Raw genomic sequence first — 21,798 nt, forward strand, 5'->3', positions numbered from 1 at the left:
TTGCAGTAAGCTGAGATCATGCCACTGCACTCCAGCCTGAATGACAGAGCGAGACTCCATCTCAAAAAAAAAAAAAAGATTTTTTACAAAATAATCCTAAAGAGATCCTAATGAATCTATAAACAATGCAACATAGCTGTAATTGGAGCCAAAGGATAGAAGAGAATGAAGCAGAAAAAAATTTGAATACATAATGATCCAAGTTTTTCAAAATGTAATGAAATATAGAAATTTATAGATATGAGAAGCTCAACTTGCTGAAGGAAAATGATACCAGAGGGAAATGCAGATCCTCAGATAAAGGTGAAGAGCATCAGAAATGGTAAGCTACAAAAGACAATAATGTTTCCTTTTTCTTTTAACTTATTTATAACTTGTTTACTTTCAGTATGCTGATATTTGGAGGTTTATAACATATAGATGTAATATATATAACAACTATAGCATAAAGAACAAGGTAGGTAGGATATGAGCCTATATAGTTGCCTTATTCTGCAAACTTCTACATTTTTCATAAAGTGGTCCATGAAGTGGGCTGTGAAAAGTTAAAGACATGTATTGTAATCCCTAGAGTAACCACTAAATAAATAATGCAAAGAAGAATGACTAAAAAGGCAATAGTAAAATATTTTAATTCTAAAATAATATTTACATAATTTGTTAAAATGCAAGAGAAGAACAAAAAACAGCTAGTATAATTACAATAATAAAATGATAGATCCAAACCAAACCACATCAACCAAAGATAAACCTGACAATTTGTTGCCCTGTTAATAACATTTAAATTGTTATCTGCTTGGGAATTCTACTTCTTTTTTTTTTTTTTTTGAGACATTGTGTTACTCTGTCATCCAGGCTGGAGTGCAGTGGTGCAATCATACCTCACTGCAGCATTGACCTTCAAGGTTCAAGTAATCCTTCCACCTCAGCCTCCCAAGTAGCTGGGACTACAGGTGTGCACCACCATGCAGGGCTAATTTCTTTTATTTTTGTAGAGATGAGTTTCACCATGTTGCCCAGGCTGGTTTCTCACTCCTGGGCTCAAACAATCCGCCTACCTCCCCCTCCCAAAGTGCTGGTATTACAGGTGTGAGCCACCATACCCCACCCTGGCATCTTCTTACAAGGGCTCTAATCCCAGTCATAAGGGTAGATCCTCATGAACTAATTATGTCTCAAAGTCCCCACCTCCAAATACCAGCACAATAAGCTTAGGGAGTACTGCGATAGTATACATACATAACATACATATATATATGTTTTCATCCACAGTTCCTGGCTTATAGCTCCCATAGTCCTTGTTATTTCTCCCCATGGCAGTCCACAGAAACTAAAAAATATACTCTAATCTTCCCTCACCTTTCTGTCTCAGAGCTGGACATAAATAAATTCTCTGCTACTATATCTGATGGTAAATCACAAGACCCCCATTTCAGAAGGGGCCCCATCCCATACCCTGGAGGAAGGAATGCTGCACAGAGAGGCCAAGAAGAATCTGAATCTAATCCTATTTATAGCAGGTTAATCAGAAACACAAGTAAAACAACATGGGGCTTCCGACTGGCATTGGGAAGTAGAGGACAGTCTTGTGGGACTGAGCCCTCAACCTGTGGATCTGGTGCTACCAAGTAGATAGTGTCAGAATTGAACTGAAAGATACCCAGCTAGTGTCCACTGCAAAACTGATTGCTTCTCTGTTGGTGGGGAGAAATCCCTACACATCTGGGCACAGAAATCTTCTGTGTTGATTGTATTGTGAGCACAGAGGAAAAACAGTTTGTGCACCAAGAGAAAAATTTACAACTTTAAATGTTTCTATTAACAAAGAAAGATCTAAAATCAGTGTTTTAAGCTTTCATCTCATGAAGCCAAAAAAGGAATACGTTAAATAAAAATAAGTAGAAGGAAAAAAATAAGAACAGAATAAGAATAAAGTAGAGAAAATTAACAAAGCCAAAAGTTGTTCCACTGACATAATAAAATCAAATAAACCATTAGGATGATTAATCATCAAAAAAGAGAGAATATACAAATTACTGATTTCAGGAATGAAAGAACAGAGTTACCCAAGATTCTACAGACATTAAAAAAGCAATAAGGAAATGTCAGAAATAATTTTATGACAATATATTCAACCATTTAGAGGAAATGAACAAATTTCCTTGAAAAACACAACTTAAAAACCTGAAGCAAGAAACCTAACAAAAAACGAATGTCAGAAAAATATCTCTTATGAACAAAGATGCAAAAATCCTGGCAAAAATCAACCCTGCCAAAAATACAAGCAAATTAAATTCAGCAACTCATAAAAAGGATAACATATAATGTCTAAGCGGGCCAGCAAAACAAAGTTTATCCAACATTCAAAAATCAATCAATCAATCATATTAACAGAAAGGATAAAATCACAAGAATAACATTTGACAAACCCAACACCTATTCATGATAAAACTCAACAAGAACTTCCTCAATCAAATAAAGGATATCTACAAAAGACCTATAGCTAACATTATATCTAATAATGAAATATTGAATTATTTGCTTTTTAAATCAGGAAAAGGCAAGGATGTTCACTCATGATGTCATTTCTATTCAACATTGCCCTGGAGGTCCTAGCCAGTGCAATAGTGTAAGCAAAAGAAATAAAGTGCATAAAGATTGGAAAGAAAGAAGTGAAACTTCTATTTGAAGATTACATGGTTAAATTGTGCTAAAATAACTGGATATGCCTATGAGGAAAAAATAAACTTCAATCCTTACTTTACACCATATGTGACAATAAATTTGAGATGGATATAGACCTGAATACAAAGCAATTAACTATAAAGCTTCCAAAAGAAAACATGGAAATAGACAAGCTATGAAAAGCAGTAACTGTAAAAGAAAAAGCTGATCAATTAGACTTCATCAAAATATACAACTTCTCATCAAAAAAACTCCTTTAAAAAAATGAAGTAGGGAGACAGGGAGAAAATAGTCACAAAACATCCATCTGGCAAATGAACTTATATTCTGAATATGAAAGGAGCCCCTATTACTCAATGATAAAAAGACAATCTAATTTTTTTAAATGGGCAAAAGATTTGAAAAGATACTTCACAAAAGAAGATATACATATGACCAAGAAGCACAAGAAAATATGCTCAACATCATCAGACATCAGGTAAATGCTAATTAAAATTACAATGAGATACCACTACATACATTCCAGAATGGATAAAATTAAGAAGTATGACAACATCAAATATTGTTGGGGATGTAGAGCACCTAAAACTTCCATGATGAGAATGAAAAATGATACATCACTGTGGAGAAAAAGTCTCACAGGCTCTTAGAAAACTAAAACATAAACCAACCTTAACCTGGCAATTCCAATCCTAGGTATTTATTCACGAAAAATGAAAATATACATTCACAAAAAGACTTGTTTAAGAATGTTCAACTTTATGCATAATAGCCAAAAACTGGAAACAGCCCAGGTATCCTGTCAATAGGAAAACAGATAAACAAACTATTACATTCATTCAATGGGATACTTCTCAGCAATCAAAAGAAACATACTACTGATACAACACATGGATAAATCTCATTTCTCACAAATACGAATCTTAAATGGATTAATAAAGATTTAATTTTTTTCAGTTTTAACTTCTAATACAGTAAATACCAATAGATTTAACTCACAGAGCTCTTTGGGGTCCTCAATACATTTTAAATGTGTAAAGGGGTCATGAGACCAAAAAATTCGAGAACTTCTATTAGGTCGCTGCAAAAGTAATTGAGGCTTTTGTCACTGAAAGTATGGCAAAAACCGCAATTACTTTTGCACCAACCTAAAAGTTAAAGTTGAATATGAGCATGACCTATATTCTAACAATTACACTCCTAAGTATATACAGAAACCCTTACATTTCTGTGTACCAGAAGATGCACAAGAATGTTCACAACAGCCTTATTTGTAATAGCAAAAACCTGGAAACAACAAAATGTCCAATGATTAAAGAATGGATAAATGAATATATTCATACAGTGGAATTCTAAACAACAGCAAAAATAAATGAACTAAATCTACATCTATCAACACAGTCAATTCTCAGGAGCATGAATGATACTAACAAGCACAATTTGTGTTAAAAAACAAAAAAAAAAAGCAAGTTGTGGAAGAATGTACACATAGTACAATTCCACTTATATAAAATATAAAACAAGCAAACTTAAATAGTATATTTTTAGGAATGCAAAGTGGTAAAAGCTAGGAAATGATAAACACTAAATTAAGTATACTGGTTATCTCCAGAGGAAAAGGAAAAAGATGGGATCAGGGAAGGACACAGAGGGTGCTAAATGTTTCTTTAGTGATGACTGCTCTTAACCAAAGGACTGTCCTCCTTTATTAAGGTCATAATTCTCTTCATTTGTCAACCTTTAGGTTGAACTTTCTGAACACAAAACAGTCATCTGATTGGCAAGATTAATTGAATCAACTCTAGCAATCAATGGGATTTCAGAAGACAAAGTCAGATTGCCCTCATATCTGCTTAAAAAAAGAAATGGGGGAAAAAAAGGAAAAACTGCAACTCAGAAGGTGAAATAGCTTAGAAACCATAATGTTTCATTTCAGGAAAAGCATCTTATGTAGAATCTCTCCTTATCATTTTGTATAAGTGAATAAGTGAATGAAGATCATAAAAACATAGCTTTTAGAGCAGCATCAAGATTTTAACATGCATAGTTTTGGAGTTCTGACTCTAGCCAGTCCTACTTGCTGTTAAAAGCAGCATGCTGTGAAAAGTTAAAGAACATATGTTAGAGCAAGAATCTATACCTATGATGAGTCAAAGATTTTTTTCCAGCTTCATAACTGAATTATTTCAAACCTGAGTTACTTACTTGCTTTCATTGGGTAAAATAATTCTTTCGAGTCTTGAGTACATTGCAGGTATAAATAAAACGATGCTTATAAAATTTTTTGTTATCTTCAGATGGGCTTATAAAAGTACTAACCTTTATTCTTTAGTCTCATCTTCTAAGAATAAAAGGCATGGTATAATATGACATACTCTGAGTTTTCACAACAGAAAATCAAAATTTCTCAAAACTCAACTTCAGACACAGTTTTCAGGTATTTATTGCTGAATAACCATCACAAACTTCATGATTTTAAAACAAATTTATTATTATCTCTCATGGGAACAATATGAACAATAAAAAGTGCACGGGGTATTAAGGTATATGTAAATAGCTTGTTTTGGCAAGAGTGAAATGTAAGTAGGGCAAGGAAACGAAAGAAGAAAGACTGAAGAGTTAAAAATAAACTGGATAGCACAATGAGATACAACCATACATCCACCAGAATGACTAAAATTTGAAAGACTGACACTAAATGTTGACAAAGATGTGGATCAGATACTCTGTGTGTAAAATGGTACAACCACTTTGGGAAAAGGTCTGGCAATATCTAATAAAACTAAACATACACATACTCTATGACCCAATTATTCCAATCCTAAGCATTTACCTGTGAGAAATGAAAATATATATCCACAAAAAGATCTGCTCAAGAATGTTTATAGCAGCTTTACTTATAATTGCCCACACCTAAAAACAGCCATGTGTCCATCAACAGGAAAACGGGTTAACAAACTGTGGTATATTCACACAGTGGAATCCTACCACACAGCAACATGGATGAATCTCAAAAACATGCTGAACAAAAGAAGCCTTACCCCAAATAGTAAATACTAGATGAGTCCATTTCCATGCAGTTCTCGAACAGGCAAACCTAATCTATGGTAGGGAAAAAAAATCAGCCAACAGTGGTTACGCTGGAAAGAAGGGCTAAGATGGAGATAGCGATTAACAGGGAAGGGGCATGACGGAACTTTCCTGGCTGATGGTAAAGTTCCACATCTTGAAAGAGGTTGTTACATAGGTGTATGCATTTTTAAAAATCTAGCAAATATAACTTAAGATTTGTGTATTACAGGCCAGGTGCAGTGGCTTAAGCCTGTAATCCCAGCACTTTGGGAGGCTGAGGTGGGAGGATCACCTGAGGTCAGGAGTTCTAGACCATCCTGGCCAACATGGTGAAACCCCATCTCTACAAAAAAAATGAAAAAATTAACTGGGTGTGGTGGCACATGCCTGTAATCCCCCGTCTCTACTAATAATAAAAAAATTAGCCGGGTGTGGTGGTCTTCACCTGTAATCCCAGCTACTTGGGAGTCTGAGGCAGAATTGTTTGAACCTGGGACAGGGAGGTTGCAGTAAGCTGAGATCATGCCACTGCACTCCAGCCTTGGCAACCCAGCAAGATTCCATCTCAAAAAAAAAAAAAAAAAAAAATTGTGTATTACATTGAATGTAAATTTTACATCAAAAGAAAAAAAACAAGGAATTAAACTTTAATGATATGCTTTAGTATTTAGAGGAAAGCAAACAGATGTCTGCAATTTACTTCAAAATGTATCAAAAAATAAAATGAACTGATGGATGGAGAAAGGAATGGAAAAACGAATAGAATGGAATGGAATGGAATATGAAATGGAATGGAATGGAATGCTATATGGAATGGAATATTGTGGAATGGAATGGAGTGGAAAGGAATGGAAAAACGAATCAGTGTGTGATAAAAACAAGTGTAATAAAATGTTAATGGTAGAATCTAGTTAGTAGGTGAATGGATATTCACTGAAGAATTCATCCAACTTTGTTGTATGTGTAAAAATTTCATGTTAAAAAAATGAAACGTTGGCCAGGCGCGGTGGCTCATGCCTGTAATCCCAGCACTTTGGGAGGCTGAGGTGGACAAATCATGAGGTCAGGAGATCGAGACCAGCCTGGCCAACATGGTGAAACCCCATCTCTACTGAAAATACAAAAATTAGCCGGGTGTAGTGGCATGCCTGTAATCCCAGCTACTTGGGAGGCTGAGGCACAAGAATCACTTGAACCCAGGAGGCGGAGGTTGCATTGAGCCAAGATCGCACCACTGCACTCCAGTCTGGCAACAGAGCCCAAGATTCCATCTAAAAAAAAAAAAAAAGAAGTGCTCTTCATGCCATGTTAGAATTTGGTCTTTATCCTTTAGTCAATAGGAAGTCCTCAAAGGGAAATAGAAAAAGCACCTAATTCTCTAAGAAGTAATCAGTCAAGGTTTAAAGAGATACCCACTGACTCAGATAATGCAGTTACAAATGACAAATGACAAGCCAACAGCATGTGCAAAAGCATCAGGTTAAGGATATGTGACATATAGATAATCCAATTGAACCTCCCACAGAAAACATCTAAAAATCCTGAATTTAAAAACAAATCAAAGAAGGAAGAAAGAAGGGAGGGAGAAAAGGAGAAATGGAAAGTCCACCAAAGTAAGGAATCAAGTAGACCTCCCAAAATAAAGCTTTGCCCCCGTCCCCACCTCCCATGCCCTAGAAACTCAGGCAGGAGGTGAAGCTGCAAACATAAGGCAGAATTTCTTCTCCTGGAAACCTTAGCTTTTGCGTTTAATGCCTTTTAAATGATCGGATGAGGCCATTCATGTTATTGAAGGTAATCTCCTTTACCTAAAGTCAATTGATTATAGATATTAACCACATTTACTAAATACCATCATAGCAACACCAAGGTAAGTGTTTGACTAAATAAGTGAATACTATAGCCTAGCCGAGTTCACAGATGAAACTAATCACCACAGGTAAGGAAGCCACAACAAGCATGGGGTAGCTTTGCTTTTTTTTTTTTTTAAACTTATTTTGATTAGATTCCAATTCAACTAATCTTCATTGAGTACCTAATATTTGCCAGGTACTTCACAGTGTGTTTTCACATGCATCATGCCATTTAAATCTCATAACCATTCTTTTTATCAGTTTTTGTAAAATGAGAAAAATGATATTTGATAGGGTTAAGTGATTTGCTCAAAGTCAGAGGCTCAATGGAGTGAAGTCCAGGTAGGAATCTTGATTCTGACTGCAAGTCCATTGGCCAGCTGTTCCATTATACCATTTACTTTCCCCAAAGTAATATATCTAGGACTTTCATGCAACCATAAAATGCTTTTACTGTCCCTTTTGGGATCTATCATTTTGCTGGGTCCCAAAATGTTTCTTCATGCCTTTACTTCTTTTGAATGTTCTGCACTACCTAAAACTCTCCAGGTGAGTTTTTTCCCACTATTGGAAATAGCTAGCAAAGGAACAAAGGTAGATTCTAAAAACTGGAAAAAAAACTTAAAATCTTAACCTGAAATAAGAATGGAGTGGACAAGACTTTCATTTAAATGTTTACTATACTATGTATTCTATCTCAGTGAAGTCCCCAAATTACTGTTTGAGGAATTGTACTGTTCTCCTTATGTACACACACAAACACACACACACACCCGAATTACTGTTTCACTTAAAAAAATAAATCATTTCTTCCAAAATGTGCTACCAAATGACAATTCTTCCAGTTAATATCTTTGAAGACTTGAGCAGATACCAAGATTAAACTTTCAAATGTACTCAGACTTCAAGTACCTACTAAGCTCTAGCTGCTAACTACAGACTTGAGTCTAAAAGGTGATTTCATTTAAGCTTGGGAAAGGTACTAAGAGAAAATAGGGATGAAAATTGTTTCTGAAATAAAAAAGTTCAATTTAGCTCATTACCCAGAATGATCCTTTTCAAGCTTTCCTTCACATACAGGTTTTCAGCCTACTGTTACTGTGCAGGGTAATCAACACCTAACTTGATTTGCAAAGTTAGACACCCAGGTTTTAGTACCAGCCCTGTGATCCTTAACAAACTGCTTATCCTTTTGAACTTACTTTCCTTACATACAAACAGAGACAACACTGAGAAAAGATATAAAAATGCTTTGTGTATGTTAAAGCCTTGTTTCTCCAAGTGTAGTCTCCAGACCAGCAGCACTGGAATCACCTGATAGCTTTTAAGAAATGCAGACTCAGCCAGGCATGGTGGCTTACGCCTGTAATCCTAACACTTTGGGAGGATCGCTTGAGGCCAGGAGTTCGAGACCAGCCTGGGCAACATAGCAAGATTCCCCGCATCTCTACAAAAAATAAAATTAAAAAATCGCCAGGTATGGTGGCAGACACCTGCATTGCTAGCTATTAGGGAGGCTGAGGCAGGAGGATCCCTTGAACCCAGGAGTTTGAGGTTACAGTAAGTTATGATCATGCCACTGAACTTAAGCCTGGGCAATAGAGTGAGACCTTGTCTCAAAAAAAAAAAGAAAAGAAAAGAAAAGAAAAGAAAGAAAGAAAGAAAGAAAAAGAAAAGGAAAAAAAGGAATGCAGACTCTAAGGCCACATTCCATATCCACTAAACCAGAATGTTTTTACAAGATTCCCAGGTAATTCACATACACATTAAAGTCTGAGGTCCACTGTTGTAAAGCACTTCATAGATGTTAGGTATCTTCACCATAATAAAACAGTTCATTAGAAACTTTTTGTTTGGGGAAGTCCTGTGATCTGGTAACCCATTAACAATATGACATCAACAATAATGACATCATCATCCTCAGCTCCATCATTTTCCAGACTGAGAAACTACTAAATGTAGATTCCAATCTAGGCTTCACCACTAATTTTCAATGTAATCTTAGGCAGATCACTTCTCAAGGTCTTTTTCCTATTTGTAAAATGAGAACATTAGATCACTAGTTCCCAACATAAGGTCCCTGGACTCACTTGGGTCTAAAAAAGTGATAAGGGAGGAAGACAGGGTAGTGTGGTAGTTAAGTGTATAGTTTTGGGATTAAATGGCTACTTCAAGACTGGGTGTGGTGGCTCACACCTGTAATCCCAGCACTTTGGGAGGCCAAGGCAGGCAGATCACCTGAGGTCCGGAGTTCGAGACAAGCCTGGCCAACATGGCGAAACCCTGTCTCTACTAAAAATATAAAAATTAGCCAGGGGTGGTGGCACGTGCCTGTAATCCCAGGTACTTGGGAGGCTGAGGCAGGAGAATCATTTGAACCCAGGAGGCAGAGGTTGCAGTGAGCCAAGATGGCGCTACTGTACTCCAGCCTTGGTGACAAAGTGAGACTCAGTCTCAAAAAAAAAAGTTCAGTCCATGCCAAGGTTTGGGGGGTAAAGTTAGGGGATGAAGGGGGGTGGTGGGTGGAGAGAGGGGTCAGATATGCCTCATTATACTCTTTGGAGTTCAGGCACACAATTGACCAGCATTAACATTAAAAAATAGAGATCCTAAGACTGACAGAACAGACTTTTTAGAGCAACAAGATACCAAATTCCAACCTGACTCTAATATACCATCACTTGATAAATAGATAAATAGCAAGGCCCTGCAAGAAATCAAAGTTCTTTACCCAAAATATGTTTTTTGACATAATGTGAAATGGCCCTGCAAACCTGTCTCTTATAGAGGAAATTTACATTCTATAGAGAATTTCTTTCCCTTTCCAGCTTGTTTTCTGATCCTGAAGAGATTAGCTAGAGTCTAGCATCTTTTAAAGGTCTGAATAGGAAACATTTGCCATCTATTCCCTCTAAGGGCAGCCACCAACGAGACTTCATCTACATAATAAGAACCTTGGTCTCTACAACCCCTTATCTTAACCCAGATACTGATTTCTATTGATTCCAAGGCTTTAAATAATAACTTAACTCTTTCAATCAATTGCCAATCAGAAAATCTTTTTTTTTTTTTTTTTTTTGAGATGGAGTCTCACTCTGTTGCCCAGGCTGGAGTGCAGTGGCGCGATCTCGGTTCACTGCAAGCTCCATCCCCCGGATTCATGCCATTCTCCTGCCTCAGCCTCCCGTGTAGCTGGGACTACAGGTGCCTGCCACCATGCCCAGCTAATTTTGTTTTTTGTATTTTTAGTAGAGACAGGGTTTCACCATGTTAGCCAGGATGGTCTCGATCTCCTGACCTTGCGATCCGCCCATTTTGGCCTCCCAAAGTGCTGAGATTACAGGCGTGAGCCACCGCGCCTGGCCCAGAAAATCTTTAAATCCACCTATGACCTGTAAGCTGTGCCCCCTACTCACCACTTCAAGTTGTCCCACCTTTCTAGACTGAACCAATGTATACCTTACCTGTACTGATTGACATCTTATGTCTCCCTAAAACATAAAATGAAGCTGTAACCCAGCCACCTTAGGCAAATGTTCTCAAGACTTCCTGAGGCTGTGTCACAGGTCATGATCCTTAACCCTGGCAAAAAAAACTTGTAAATTGGCTGAAACCTTTCTCAGATACTTTTTGCTTTACACTATATACTTAAAATAGATGCATTTTATTGTAAGTAAATTATACCTCAAAAAGCTAATAGCAAAAGTAAAACAGGAAGAGAGAATGAGAATGCACTCTGGAAGTCAGAGCATGAGTTTAATTCTTTGCTTTGCCACTTGCAAAGTAGAAAACTTTAGACAAATTATTTAATCCCTGTCTGCCCTAAATTTCCTGATCTTTAAAACAGGACTACAGAACCTAATTTAAGAGTTGTTGTAAGGATTGTAATAAGAGTTCTTATCAGATAATACACTCAGAACTTTGTACATTAAACTCCATGAATTTTAGCTATTATTATTTCTATTGGCTATTTTTAATATTTCAAAAATCACATTTATCCACAAGAAGACTGTAATGAAAATATTATGCTGTTTTGTTTTATATCAATGCATTAAACTAATTAGTTAGTGGCTATATCTCATATAATCATTACAGCATGGTAATAGTATCTAGAACTTATCTGATTGAGTTACATGTACCTTTGATTAATTAAAACAGGGATAAAGTCCACTAACAATTGTAATTTATGTAGGAATAATAAATTACAATTTATGTAAGAGTGATAAATTCATGGCACCCATGAAAGAAATTTTTTAAAAGGCTTCTTTATAATGAAAGGTTAAAATAGCTACTCTGTTACCACATGGTCCAGCAGTTCCACCTCAGGGGTCTTGAAGAGACATTTGTACACCCATGTTCACAGCAGCGTTATTCACAATAGCCAAGGGGTAGAAGCAACCCAAGTGTACACTGACAGAAGAATGAATAAAAAATGTGGCCCAAGCATAGTGGCTCACACCTGTAATCCCAGTACCTTGGGAGGATCACTGGAGCCCAGGAGTTCGAGACTAGCTCGGGTGACATAGTGAGATCTCATCTCTACAAAAAAAAAAAAAAAGACAGGTGTGGTGGCACACATCTGTGGTCCCATCTACTTGGAAGGCTGAGGTGGGAGGATCACTTGAGCCCAGGAGGTCGAGGCTACAGTCAGCCATGATCATGCCACTGCACTCCAGCGTAAGCGACAGAATGAGACCCTTTCTCAAAAAACAGAAAATGTGGCAAATACATACAATAAAATACTATACAGCCTTAAAAAGGAAGGAAATTCTGATTGCTACAACATGTGTGAACCTTGAGGACATTACACCAAGTGAAATAAAACACTCACAAAAAGACAAGTACTGTATGGTTCAACTTATACGAGGTACTTAGTCAAATTTATAGAGACAGAAAGTAGAAGGGTGGTTGCCAGCAACTAGAAGGAGGAGAAAATGGGGAGTTGATTAATGGATACAGAGTTTTAGTTTTGCAACATGAAGAGTTCTGGAAATTGATTGCCCAACAGTGTGAATGTACTTAACACTACCGACTACCGAACTGTACGTACATTTAAAATGGTTAAGAAGATAAATTTTACATTATGTGTATTTTTCCACAATTAAAGATAAATAAATAGTTGGTATGGTAGCTCTTGCAGCACTAACATTCTAAAACCTTTATGAACCTATCTATGTTTTAAGTTTGTAATAAGCAATCATAGCACCTAAAGCAATTAACTGGCAGTCTGATTTGGATACTGTTGCATAACTCAAACTGTTTTTCCTCTGTTCTCACAACCCAACAATCATCACAGAAGACTTCTGTGACCAAGTGTGTGTGTGGAAACCCAATCAGTTCTATAGCAATCAGTTCTATAGCAGACACCAGCTGGGTGTCCTCCAATTCAATTCTAACATTATCTACCTCGAGATAGTGTCAAATCCTACAGGTTGAGGACTCAGCCCCCAAAACTGCCCCCATCCTTCAGACACCTGTCCCAAGTCCAGGGCAGAGGCTTACAGAACCAGGGAAACAGGCTTATTATTTTATTACAAAGGACATTTCAAAGTTTACAAATAAACAGCCAGAAGAAGAGATACACAGGGGCAGGTCTGGAAGGGTCCTGAGCACAGGAGGTTCTGTCCCCATAGATTTGGAGTGCAGCACCCTCCTAATATGTGGATGAGTTCTTGTTCACCTTCCTGTCAGCCTCCACCTGTTCAGCTATCTGGAAGTTCTCCAAACCTGTCCTCTTGAACCTTTTATGGAGACTTCATTGGATAGGCATGATTGAAGCATGAACAACCATGTTGAAATATGACTGGACAAAAAGGGTATAGTCTAATATTAATAGACTGAGTGGGGAAACCCAGCAAAGCCTGTCTGTTCAGATTCCTCTTGGCTTCTCTCTGCAGCATTCCATCCTCCAGGGTATGGGGCAGGACTCTCTCTCTAATGAGGGTTTTGTGACCCACAGTCAGATTAGAGTCCTGCCTTGGGTAGGTGACAGAAGGGCAGGGGAAGACCAGAGAGACAGAGATTCTGTTTCCTGAGGCCTTCTTTGAGGCCTACAGTGCCCCAACATTATAATAAAAGACTCTAAAAAAGAATATGAGAGTTATGAGCCAGGAACCATGGGCTACACACACACACACACACACACACACACACACACACACACAATCACAGATATATTAAACCTAAACTCTTTTGTACACTCAATTTGTCCTTTCATTTGGCCTTCATTCTTCAGTTGACTTATGAGCTTTTGAGTTATAATTTGGAGGCAGTGCTGCTTGCTTGTCAATAACCTTCAGAGAAAGGAGCACTTCCTTCATATGACAGGGATGTCACCTCTGCCAGCCCACAGAGTCCCAAGACCAAAAAAGAAGCCTGACATGTGCTCACTAACTTGAGGTTGCTTTTCAGGGAAAATGGCAGGAAGGAACCCAAGAAAAGGAAAAGAAAAGAAATACAGCGGCCGGGCGCAGTGGCTCAAGCCTGTAATCCCAGCACTTTGGGAGGCCAAGATGGGCAGATCACGAGGTCAGGAGATCGAGACCATCCTGGCTAACACAGTGAAACCCCGTCTCTACTAAAAAATACAAAAAGCTAGCCAGGCGAGGTAGCGGGTGCCTATAGTCCCAGCTACTTGGGAGGCTGAGGCAGGAGAATGGCGTAAACCCGGGAGGCGGAGCTTGCAGTGAGCTGAGATGCAGCCACTGCACTCCAGCCCTGGCGACAGAGTGAGACTCCTTCTCAAAAAAATAAAAATAAAAATAAAAATAAAGAAATATAGCAAAGGGCTACAAGCAGTCAAATGCCTTTCATGGCATACCTGTATGGCAGAGGTAGCTGATAAAAACCCCTTCTGACTTGTGCTGCAGCAGCAAGGAAGAAAAAGACCTTGTTCCCCCATCTAAGTGAATCCCATAGTAAAGGTATAAAGACTGAAGGCTGCCCTACTTTCCTTCTGCCTACTTCCTGCAAACAGGATGGGGAGAGAGGCAGCAAACCTATGAGAAAGAACAATACCTAACTTGAACCATTCTCACTCATGGACAAAAGGATATGGCAAGATGATCATACTAGATCATAACAGCCATTCTTCCCATCCATGAAAGTCATACCAACCAGGTTACCTCCTCAGACTGAGGTGAGGTAAGTCCTATAAAAACCATAATTGGGAATTTTCAAGTATTTTTTTAGCTTTCTTTTGTTTATTTATTTTTTATTTTTTAGCTTTTTGATAGATAAACCCCTCCTAATAATATGTCAATTCTTGGACATTCCTTGATCAAATACGTTTTCGGGAATGCATTTCGCCTGAAAGAATATGCCTGTTTGTATTTGTCTGTTCATACTCCTCCTGGCCTCTCGGCTGCTTTTTTTTTTTTTTTTTTTTTGAGACAGAGTCTCACTCTGTCACTGAGGCTGGAGTGCAGTGGCACGATGTCAGCTCTCTGCAATCTCCACCTCCAAGGTTCAAGTGATTCTCCTGCCTCAGCCTCCCAAGTAGCTGGGACTACAGGCACACACCACCACACCTGGCAAATTTTTGTACTTTTAGTAGAGACAGTGTCTCATCATGTTGGCCAGGCTGGTCACCAACTCATGACCTCAAGTGATCCGTCTGCCTTGGCCTCCCAAAGTGCTGGGATTACAGGCATGAACCACCATGCCTGGCCCTCTCAGCTACTTTGAACAGAGAAGCTGTCTTCAAATGGTTTTACAGTCTTAGTCAGTGACAAAATAGGTACTCAGTAAATATCTGCTGAATAAATAAAACATTCTGAATGACTTTTAACTGGGTAATTCTTTTCTGAACACCCATGTTCACAGCAGCATTATTCACAATAGCCAAGAGGTAGAAGTAACCCAAGTTTATGCTGTCAGAAGAATGAATAAAGAAAATGTGGCCTGGGCATGATGGCTCACATCATGAAGCTGTAGGTAAATATTAGAATTCCCCTCCATTTCCCTTTATGTAATATTTCTTCCATTAAATCAACAGCACCTGAAACTCCACTTTGTATAGATAGTATATCTTGGTAGAAAGAGTTGTGAGACCTAAATTTGAATACCGTTTCTGCCTCTTAATAGCTGTATGATGCTGAGCTGCTTATTTAACTAACTTCTCCAAGACTCAGCGTCCTTCTCTTTACAATGGGGTAACCACATCTAACATTCCTTGATAGGAATGTTCTGAGGATTAGAAATACACAATATTCACTTTGCAGGGTTCCAATATGCTCAAATTTCAGTGATCATAGTTTAGTTAAATAACACCAATTACCCAATGACACAATTCAAATTTCAGTTACCACTGTATACTAATTGTGAGTAGCTGAATATAGTACAGACTTCACTGCTATATCTTAAGTCCACAAATCATTATACAAATAACAGAGGTACATCACCATCAGTGACCAACCAGGTCACTTCTTTCAATGTCTGTTGGTGATCAGTCACAGTGAACCTGGTACCGGTTATTCAGTTCATGTACAGAAAGCAAAGCTTTCTGTAGTTGAGCTGCCTCCTTGTCTCAGGGTGATAAACTTATGTGCCATGTTACAAAAAGTGCAGAAAGAGAGAACTGGCCAAGAATGATGAAAGGGTAGCAGAGAAACAAAAATGTACAATGTTGGAAGTAAAATTCCAATCAAATGTAAATAGAATTATAGAAGAAATAGCTGACCATAAGAATGCTGATGCTACTGTCATTCAAGGGACTCTCAATATGTAGTCTGAGGGGCTGGGCGTAGTGGCTCAGACCTGTAATTCCAGCACTTTGGGAGGCTGAGATGAGCGGATCACTTGAGGCCAGGAGTTCAAGACCATCCTGGCCAACATGGTGAAACCCCATCTCTACCAAAAAAATACAAAAATTAGCCAGGTATGGTGATGCGTACCTCCCAGCTACTTGGGAGGCTGAGGTGGGAGGATCGCTTGAGCCTGGGAGGCGGACGTTGCAGTGAGCCAAGATCACGCCACTGCACTCCAGCCTGGGCGACAGAGTAAGACTTTGTCTCAAAAAAAAAAAAAAAAAAAAAAAAAAAAGATGCTGGACAAGGTGGCTCAGACCTGTAATCCCAGCACTTTGGGAGGCCGAGGCGGGTGAATCACTTGAGGTCAGGCGTTTGAGGCCAGCCTGGCCAACATGGTGAAACCCCGTCTCTACTAAAAATACAAAAATTAGCTGGGCATGGTGGTGCACTCCTGTAATCCCAGCTATGTGGGTGGCTGAGGCAAGAGAATTGCTTGAACCCGGGAGGTGGAGGTTGCAGTGAGCCAAGATTGCACCATTGCACTCCAGCCTGGGTGACAGAGCGAGACTCCGTCTCAAAATAAAAATAAAAATAAAAAAATTAAGAGAAAAAGCAGCCTGAGGAATTCAGAGAAAGTGAAGGCAAACTTATCAACATAAATGAATAAAGTAGTTGTGGTGAAAAGGATAAAGATGTCCCAGGAGAAATGATGCTAACAAAAAAAAACTTTGTGGCCGGGTGCGTTGGCTCATGCCTGGAATCCCAGCACTTTGGGAGCCTGAGGCGGGTGGATCATGAGGTCAGGAGATCGAGACCATCCTGGCTCGCACGGTGAAACCCTGTCTCTACTAAAAATACAAAAAAAAATTAGCCAGGCATGGTGGCATGCGCCTGTAGTCACAGCTACTCAGGAGGCTGAGGCAGCAGAATGGCGTGAACCCGGGAGGCGGAGCTTGCAGTGAGCCAAGATTGTGCCACTGCACTCCAGTCTGGTCTACAGAGCGAGACTCCGTCTCAAAAACAAAAACAACTTTGCATTAAAGGAACTCTCGGAGAGATTTCACAATATTAAAAGTGCAAAGGATAAATTTTGGAAGCTGATACAAATTAGAAAAGAATTCATGAAGGGATAGTACTCATCCCAGCTGGGCATGGTGGCTCATGCCTATAATCCCAACACGTTGGGAGGCTGAAGTGGGAGGACTGCTTGAGCTCAGGAGTTTGAGACCAGCTTGTGCAACATGGCAAAATCCTGTCTCTACTAAAAATCCAGAAAAAAAAAAAAATTAGCTGGGCATGGTGGCACACGCCTGTAGTCCCAGCTATGGGGTCTGGGGTGGCAGGATCGCTTGAGCCTGGGAGGTGGAGGCTGCAGTGAGCTCTGATTGTGCCTCTGCACTCCAGCCTAAGCAAGAGAGGTAGACCTTGTCTCAAGAAAAACCCCAAAACCTGATGGCCCTCATTAGTGTAGCTGTAGCTGGCTTAAAAAAAAACGTTTTTTAATTTAAAAGAAAAAAGACAACTGCGCATGGAGGTTCATGCCTGTAATCCCAGCACTTTGGGAGGCTGAAGCAGGTGGATCACTTGAGGTCAGGAGCTCAAGACCAGCCTGGCCAACATGGTGAAACCTCGTCTCCACTAAAAATACAAAAATTAGCCAGGTGTGGTGTCAAGCACCTGTAATCACAGCTACTTGGGAAGCTGAGGCAGGAGAACTGCTTGAACCCAGGAGGTGGAGGCTGCAGTGAGCCGAGATAGCGACACTGCATTCCAGCCTCGGCAACAGAGCGAGACTCTACCTCAAAAAAAAAAAAACAAAAAAAAAAACTCATTCCATATTATGAATGGATCACTTATCTTGATAAGTGATCTTTATAAAGAAAAAAGTTTATTTCTCAATGTTTTTAATGTTTCAAAGTGTACTAAATAAACATGCTTACTTTTTTCATTTCCCTATATATTCATAACCAACAGTAAGAGAGTTTACAATGTTTGACAAAAAGTTTTAAAGGTCACAGAACAATCATAACTTTTCCCATTGATTATTACCATAGTGGTACCTGGTTTTAACTTGCACAGTCATTTGTATGGTCCCACACTATTATGCAAAGCAAGGACTGCCTGTACCTCTAACTTCTGGCACATCAAGTGGCTTATGATTTCACAATGAGAGACCTTTTCCCCTGGTCCTTACAATATGTTCAAACAAAAGGAATTTAAACTGATGCTCAGAAGAGTTTTCAGGTGCTGAAAGTGACTGAGAACCACTGCCATATCTGAATATGCAATTCCCCAGACTCTTCATTATTCCCTAAAATACATATATTCTAATGCTGAAAGACAGTTGAGTAAACTGAATAGTTGTTCAATTTGTCCTTTGTGAGAGCATAGTATTTCATATCTGTCTTCCTTTCTTGAATATAGGGGCAAAACAATGAATGTGTGATAAAAGTAACGATGAAAAGGTAACATGGATAGTAGCTTTAGAGTCAGACCTCAATGTGAATACCATCTCTACATCACTTACTGTAATCTTAGGTAAATTGTTTCTTAGAGCTTCAATGTCCTTATCTTTGAAATGGGGATAATAATACCTTCTTTTTGAAATTACTGCAAAGATCAAAAGAGATAAGATATATGAAGTGCTTAGCAAAGTGTAGTACATAGTGACCACTTAGATAATAGCTATTATTACATTACCTTTAATATTACCATCAATACTATCATTAATGTAAATACTTCATGATGTTAATATTGCATTTGCTTTAAACACATATTTTAAACATATTTATATTAATCAGCATATCTTTCAAAGATCAAATTCTCTTAGTCCAAGATATATTATTATAGATACTCATGACTTGCTATGGTAAGATGACTTGACCTCAACTTCCTCCAGATGATTTTCTCCCAAGGTGCATGCGCAAAGGGCTGCCAACACTCACTCATTCTCTTCTTGCAACCCCTCTGATTCCTATGTCAAAACCCTCCCTGCAGTCTGCTCAGAGTTTCCTCTTCTGAGCACATTGAGAACAAATGTCATTTCCCATTTCTCAGAGCTATCTGCCAGAACACAGTATCTTGCTCTCTCATAGTCCACATGACTTAACTGCCAGTTTTCTCTCTTTGCATTTTTTATCTTTTTTTTTTGTAGAAATAGGGTCTAACTCTTGCCCAGGCTGGAGTGCCGTGGCACAATTACAGCTCACAGCAACCCTGAACTCCTGGGCTCAAGTGATCTTCCCATCTCAGTCTCCTAAGTAGCTAGGACTACAGGCACAAACCACCACGCATATCTAATTGTTTTATTTTTTTATGGAGACAGGGTCTCATTATGTTGCCAGGCTGGACTCAAATTCCTGGCTTCAAGCAATACTCCTGCCTTGGCCTCCCAAAATGCTGGCATTACAGGCATGGGCCACAATGCCCAGCCCAGTGTTTTCTTTTGATTTGAATCCAAAACCTTGGTTCTAAACTAAGAGTCATTATTACCTGCATAGACCCATAAAGCTGCAAAGGATCTAAAGACCAACTAAGGCCAGCCCCTTTTCTCAACTAAATAAATTTTTCCTCCAAAAATATTCACGAGTTCATTGAACAATGTCTGATTTAACATTTTCAGTGACAGAAAGTCCTCTGTCCCCCAAGCCAACCTTTCCCATATCATTGGTTAGAAGGTTTTTCCTTACATTGAAGTCAACTTTTCCCCATTATAGTTAGTTTCTGCCCATAGGCCCTAATTGCAGATTCTAAATAAATAAAAAAAATTATTCTATATGATAGCCCATCCAATATTTGAAGACTCTTGAATTCCTCTTTTCCATGTTACATATTTCCAGCACAGAGTGCATGATTTTACATCTCTTCCCTCGTGGTCATTGTTCTCTGGACCAGGCATGGGCTTGCCAAAGTGATCTAACAACAAACTAACTGGTAAAGTGCTTCCTTTGCCAACATATGGTTCCCAAGTAATTGCATGACAAATGATCCCTTTGCCCATATTTCTCCATGATTATGTAAAAATAATTAATTTAAACTAATAGTTCAAGAAAAGTGACTCTCAGCCTAAATCATGGTCATAAGAGAATAGTACTAAAGTCCTGAAAACTGCAAAAAGTGTTCTTTTTTTTTTTTTTTTGTGGAAACTTAGCCAATTACCAGAACAGAATAAAGTGGGACCATTTGTCATGATATGCTTGCCTCTTTTCTACAAAGCCATGCACAGATGCCTGGGAGCAGGACTCAACAATGAGGTTAAGAAGAGTTTCACTTCACGTCCTGAGAAGTAGATCCAACTAAAAGAAGGCAGTAATCGTTAGCCAAAGGATGTTCTCTGCACTTTGCCAGAAGCAGGTACCTAAAAGAAGCATCAAATATTGTGCTCTCAAAACCTGATTAAATGAATAGAAAAAGAAGTGGCAGATTTCTCCTAGCCTCGCAGGAAAAATCGCCTAGGAAAACAGACAGACACACACACACAGGCACACAGAACAAGCCCAACCTGACCAGCAGAGCCTGACAGAGCCGCAGCTAAAGAAGAATTCTTAAATCCTCAGAAGGTGCAGTTGGTGGAAGTAGTGTCCTCAGATAACCCCTAACTCCTAGATAGTTGGATAGGACAGAATGGAGCAGGGACTTGGTCCTTTGTACTCTTGGCAACCTGGTGGGAGCAGAAGGTACAGACTAGGTGCAAGATGCCTTCGACTCTTGGTGCAAGATGACAGTTGAATAATCATACTCAGAGAGCAGATGACCTCTGGTACTTTTAAGACAACCTGGGGGATAGGGGTGGGATGGTTCAGATCTCAGACTGGTGAAACCGTTTTCTGGAGGTGAGCGAGGAGGTCTAATATTCTAGTGAAAAGGGGAGGGAAAGGCGGTAAAAATTCTCACGGACTGGGGGAAAGACGAAGCTAGGAACTATCCCCTTCTGGTGGTGGCAACAGCAGAGCAGGTGTCCTGGGCCCTCATTCCAAGGGTCCTCCAATCTTCCAGCCTAGCCCCACTCCGCTCTCGGGCGGGAATTCCCATTCCCAACCCGGCTCCTCAGGCTTTCCCCCTTAGGTCCAGCAGGGGCTCCCCACTTCCCACTGCTCTTCTGCTCCCCCCAATCCTCAGGCCCCCTTCCCCCGCCCAGACCCCGGCACTCCTCCCTCTACGCAGTGGACTCCCGGCCCGCTCCTCTCAGCCTCCCGCTGGCCCAGGGCGCCGCATTCCAGCACCCGGGGCCAGGCCTGGCACCTCCCCTCGCGGCCAGGTTCGCCCTTTGCCTTCCTCACACGGCGTGTGCCCTCTCACCCCCACTCCCGCCTCAGGCCACACTCACAGAACTCGGCGATGTACCAGGTCACGGAGTAGTTCTCCTCGCACCAATCCAGCGTGGAGGTCGTGGGGCCCCAGTAGCCCTCCCGGTCCGCGGCCGGGGCCATCGCGCCGCC

At 39.6% G+C, this 21,798-nt stretch overlaps 1 protein-coding gene across 4 annotated transcripts in view; it reads right to left on the reverse strand.

The window, feature by feature from the left end:
* ACER3 (alkaline ceramidase 3) overlaps positions 1 to 21,798 on the reverse strand; it is a 158,914-nt gene extending 137,116 nt beyond the window's left edge. For 2 of the 4 annotated variants that reach the window (XM_011938947.1, XM_011938946.1), the window contains exon 1: positions 21,687 to 21,792. In XM_011938947.1, the coding sequence (XP_011794337.1) occupies positions 21,687 to 21,789 (103 nt within the window). In that variant the 5' untranslated portion in view covers positions 21,790 to 21,792. Of the gene's footprint in view, positions 1 to 21,686 lie in introns of all 4 variants that reach the window. The other 2 variants (XM_011938949.1, XM_011938948.1) reach the window with 2 other exon arrangements.

This window comes from Colobus angolensis, unplaced genomic scaffold (assembly GCF_000951035.1).
Source record: "Colobus angolensis palliatus isolate OR3802 unplaced genomic scaffold, Cang.pa_1.0 Scaffold179, whole genome shotgun sequence".
Taxonomy (NCBI): domain Eukaryota; kingdom Metazoa; phylum Chordata; class Mammalia; order Primates; family Cercopithecidae; genus Colobus; species Colobus angolensis.